Source organism: Montipora capricornis, chromosome 5 (genome assembly GCF_036669925.1).
Source record: "Montipora capricornis isolate CH-2021 chromosome 5, ASM3666992v2, whole genome shotgun sequence".
In the NCBI taxonomy this organism is placed as follows: Eukaryota; Metazoa; Cnidaria; class Anthozoa; order Scleractinia; family Acroporidae; genus Montipora; species Montipora capricornis.
Window position 1 is genome coordinate 13602928 of NC_090887.1, and position 5000 is coordinate 13607927.

At 50.0% G+C, this 5000-nt stretch overlaps 2 protein-coding genes across 2 annotated transcripts in view; both read left to right on the plus strand.

Moving 5' to 3' along the window:
• Positions 1-4043, plus strand: part of LOC138050085 (uncharacterized) — a 6610-nt gene extending 2567 nt beyond the window's left edge. The window contains exons 3-5 of the mRNA XM_068896564.1: positions 1-2655; positions 3397-3616; positions 3855-4043. The exon at positions 1-2655 is cut by the window's left edge and continues 764 nt beyond it. Of these exons, the coding sequence (XP_068752665.1) occupies positions 1-2655; positions 3397-3616; positions 3855-4043 (3064 nt within the window). The remainder of the gene's footprint in view (positions 2656-3396; positions 3617-3854) is intronic.
• The window catches only part of LOC138048418 (venom prothrombin activator pseutarin-C non-catalytic subunit-like), a 22797-nt gene that overhangs the window by 9973 nt on the left and 7824 nt on the right, over positions 1-5000 (plus strand). The gene's annotated exons all lie outside the window — the stretch shown is intronic.

A 5000-nucleotide genomic window follows, 5' to 3' on the forward strand; every position in this document is an offset into this window, starting at 1 on the left:
TTGCTGGAAGTACATTGTAGTCTCCGATTTGTCTCAGGCGTTCTACCAAATCCCACTTGCAAAGAACTCCATGAAGTATTGTGGCGTGGTTACACCCTTTAAAGGCGTTCGTGTCTACACGCGTTGCGCAATGGGAATCCCCGGTTCCGAAACGGCCCTCGAGGAGCTAATGTGCCGCGTCCTGGGTGATCTCCTTCAGGAAGGGTGTGTCGCTAAGATTGCCGACGACTTGTATTGTGGTGGTAACTCCCATCAAGAGCTCCTTTTAAACTGGCGGAAAGTCCTCTCGGCTCTCGATCGCTGCAACCTTCGCCTCTCACCTGCGAAAACCATAATCTGCCCAGCTTCTACCACCATTCTCGGTTGGATATGGTCCCAGGGCTCGATCCGCGCTTCTTCCCATCGTGTAGCTGCTCTTGCTTCTTGTGAGCCACCCAAGAATGTACGCGGTCTCCGTGCTTTTGTTGGCTCATACGAAATGCTTGGTCGGGTCCTTAGTGGAGCTGCTAAACTCCTCGCTCCTCTCGAGTCGCTTACGGCTGGTCGTCAATCTCAAGACACCATCTCCTGGTCTGATGAGCTCCTAGTGTGTTTTCGCTCCTGTCAAGAAGCACTCACGTCTAACAGATCCATCACACTCCCCAAGCCTGATGATCAACTTTGGATCGCAACCGATGGTTCCGTCAAGATGAATGGCCTCGGCGCCACTCTTTATGTGCTTCGTGACCAGAAGCTCCACCTTGCCGGATACTTCAGTGCCAAATTTAAAAAGCATCAAGCCTCCTGGTTACCATGTGAAATAGAGGCATTGTCTATTGCCGCTGCCGTCAAGCATTTTGCCCCTTATATAATTCAATCAAAGTCTAAGACTTATGTACTGACTGACAGCAAGCCGTGTGTCCAGGCCTTTGACAAGCTCTGCCGTGGACAGTTCTCCTCCAGTCCCCGAGTGACTTCGTTTTTATCATCTGTTAGCCGTTACCAAATCACACTGCTCCATTTGGCTGGTTCTGCCAACCTGCCTTCTGACTTTGCTAGTCGTAACGCACCAGCTTGCGACGACCCTCGCTGCCAAGTTTGTTCATTTGTATCCGAAGCTGAAGACCTAGCTGTGCGTCCCGTTTCTGTTCATGATGTGCTATCGGGGAAAACGTCCCTTCCTTTCACAAGCCGTTCCGCCTGGCTCCAATCGCAACTAGAGTGCCCGGATTTGAGACGTGTCCACTCTCATCTTAAGCAGGGCACTCGCCCGTCAAAGAAGCTGACAAACATTAAAGATGTCAAGCGTTACCTGAACCTGGTCTCCATTTCCCGTGACGGCCTACTCGTCGTAAAACGCGATGAACCTTTCGCTGCGCCCCGCGAATGTATTGTCATTCCACGCTCTGTTGTTGATGGCTTCCTTGCTGCCTTGCACGTGAAGCTGGACCACCCCTCCCGTCACCAGATGAAACTGGTTTCACAGCGTTACTTCTTCGCTTTAGATTTGGACAAAGCCCTGGATCGGTGCTCGCAGTGTTGCCACCTATGCTCTTCCCTGAAGAAAGTTCCATCCAGCCTCATTGAACAATCAACCTCTGATCCCCCCGACGGCTTTGGTATTTCCTTCGCTGCAGACATCATAAAGCGCTACCGTCAGCTAGTACTTGTCGTCCGCGAGACGTCCACGTCCTTCACTGCAGCCTGCTTGTTGGATAACGAACGTCGTGAATCCATTCGCTCTGGTCTCCTCCGTTTGTGCCTTGAGCTGCGACCTCTGTCTGGCCCCCCTTCCGTCATAAGGGTAGATCCCGCTCCTGGCTTTGCTTCTTTAGGTGACGATGAAATCCTTAAGCAGTACGGCTTTGCCGTGGAAGTCGGCCGAGTCAAAAACCCAAACAAGAATCCTGTGGCAGAGAAATGCGTCGCAGAACTTGGTGATGAGCTTCTACGTGTTTGTCCTGAGGGTGGTACAATCAGTCCTCTTTCCTTAGCTGTGGCGACAGCCAATCTCAACACCCGTATCCGCAACAGAGGATTGTCTGCCCGCGAGATGTGGCTTCAACGCGATCAATTCACTAACGCACAGATCCCTTTTTCCGACCTCCAAGTTGTTCGACAACAGCAGTCGTTGCGGCTCCGTAACCATCCCACAAGTGAGAGATCCAAAGCCCCAGGCTGTTGCCCTCGCCCGGCCACGCCCGTTCAAGTAGGCGATTTGGTGTACATTACTTCTGATGGCTCCAAGACCAGTGCCCGCAATCGGTATCTTGTGGTCTCCGTCGATGGCCTATGGTGCAACGTACGCAAGTTCACCGGTTCACAGTTGCGTTCTACCTCCTATCGCGTCAAGCTGTCCGAATGTTATCGTGTTCCTGACCTAACAGAGACCACGTCTAACCTCTCTCGTCATTACAGCTCCGCTTCCTACCCTGAAGATACCGACGAAGAGCCTCTCACCTCTGAGCACGTTGACGAGGAACCCGCTCCCCTTCTTACACCTCAGAGCACTCCGAGTCCGGCTCCTGCTGTAGTCCCTAGCGAGCTCGCTACCCCACCAGATCCTCAGCCTGACATTCATCATGTGCCCGAGTCTTCCCCTCCCCCGAGTGGAAGCATGACTGTTGACATTGATGCCCATATCCCGGAGCCTACCTCCTCACCTGGCCCACGCCGGTCAAGCCGTTCAACTCGTCGTCCGGCTTACCTCAAGGACTACATTACATATTAAGGACAATGTTAGCTATTTGTAACTGCTTGTGTACTATCAATTCCCAGCCTAGTTTTACTTCGTATTTATTACTCATCTACCTTGGCGAGGAGAAGAAAGAAGAAGTCACGCCATATTTCGCATTGTTGTGTAATTCCCGCCACTAGGTCACATAGCGTAACCCATTGTACACGCCGTCGTTTAGTTCGGGTTATTGTTTCGCTTTGCATGCACGCTTAGTTACCTCATTGTCACACAGTTCGCGCATAATTAGCTTGGTGCCTTTGTTACCACTTTTGCCTGCTTAGTTTGGGTTGTATTTTGCATCTTGCCTTCGGTGAATAAACGTGTTCTCTCGCTCGGAGTTTCGGCTCAACTTACTGGCGCTTTGCACTTGCGGAGTGAAAGCCTGATTTCGCTGACAGAAGAAATCTTTCTTTCAAAAAACTTATCTCATTTAAAAGGGATTTACTTTTGGTACTATTAGTGTGAAATTTAGACTTCTCTTTCACAGCATAATGAACGATTTTGCGCTTTATCTAGTCTGCTATGACAGGACTTACTTGCAGAGTGGAACTTAACATTTTTAGCAAGAACAGAAACAATTTTGACGCCGGCAATTGAAGAAATGTTTGCCAGTTAATAATTAGTACATTAGCCGTAAACTCCAGGATAGATATTCCAGATTTCAATTAATTCCATAACAGATTGGCAGAGCGTCTAAACAACACAGATGATGGCTCATTGGAGGAGGACCCAAGCCTAGAGGTTCAGTGGCAGCTGCTGAAAAACGTTTTCCTGGAGACATCAGCTGAAGTAGCAGGGTACTCAAAAGGAAAAATAGGGACTGGTTTGATGAGAATAATGTGGAGATACAAGACCTCCTCCAGAAGCTACAAAAATGTATGCACCACAGTTCAGAACAAGGTGAGAGAAATGAAGAACAAACAAGTGGTGGATAGCCCTTGCAGAGCAGACTCAGCTTTATGCAGACACTGGAAACACCTGCGCCTTCTACGAGGCACTGCGAGCAGTCTATGGCCCAATGCAGCAAGTGCAAGCTCCCTTGAGATCGTCAGGTGACCATAGCCTCCTCACTGACAAGTAATCAATCTTCCACCGCTGAACTGAGCGCTATGAGAACCTGTTTGGGGACAAACGCCAGGCTCAGGAAGAGGCAATCAGGAAGATTCCCCAACAAGCAGTAAAGACAGCGCTTGATATACCACCAATCCAGCAAGAAGTGAAAGCAGCAATTGCGAAGCTGAAGCGTCACAAGGCCCCTGGAGTCGACGGCGTACCAGAAGAGGTGTACAAGAATGGGATTGACACTCTTCTTTGCAAAACTGAGTGATTTGTTCCAGGAATGTTGGGAATGTGAAGTTGTCCCACAGGATCTTCGCAATGCCGTCATAGTCTCTTTGTACAAGAACAAAGGAGTGAAATCAGAGTGTCGCAACTATAAAGGCGTTACAGTACTATCCATTGCGCGGAAAATCGTGACAAGGATACAGCCAGGACAGACTCATCCCTTCAATCGCCGAAGAAAACCTGTCAGAAAGTGAGTGTGGGTTCAGAGCTAATCGAGGAACCACAGACATGATCTTCGTCCTGCACCAAATACAGGAGAAGAGCAGGAGGCAAAACATGGGACTCTACGCAGCATTGATCGATCTTACTATGGCCTTTGATACGGTCAGCCGAGATGGGCTCTGGAAGATCCTTGCAAGGTTGGGCTGCCCTCCAAAGTTCCTGAACATACTGCAACAGTTCCACGTAAGTCAGATGGGGTAGAAGAGGCACAGCGGCGACCTTTCCGTCCCCTTCCCCATCGTCAACGGCGTCAAACAAGGATGTGTCCTCGCACCAACGCTCTTCGCAATCTTTTTCAGCATGTTGCTCGGAGAAGAAAAGAAGGACGTGACAGAAGGGATTTACATACGGTTCCGAACGGATGGGAGTGTCTTTAACCTCCACAGACCCATGGCCCACACCAAACCTCTTGAGGAGGTGATCCTAGAGCTGCTATTTGCAGCCGACTGCGCCCTTCTTGCACACAGTGAAATAGCCCTGCAAGCAGTTGTCAACCGCTTTTCAGATGCAGCGAAGGCTTTCGACCTGACAATCAGCCTCAAGAAAACCGAAGGACTGTACCAGAATCCTCCACGTGGAACCTACTACCCTCCAAGCATCAGTATTGGTGGAAACTTGCTGAACACCGTTGAGCATTTCACATACCTCGGGAGCGCTATCTCTAATGATGCCACTATCGCCAAGGATGTGGACAACCGCTTAGCGAAAGCTAGCAGCT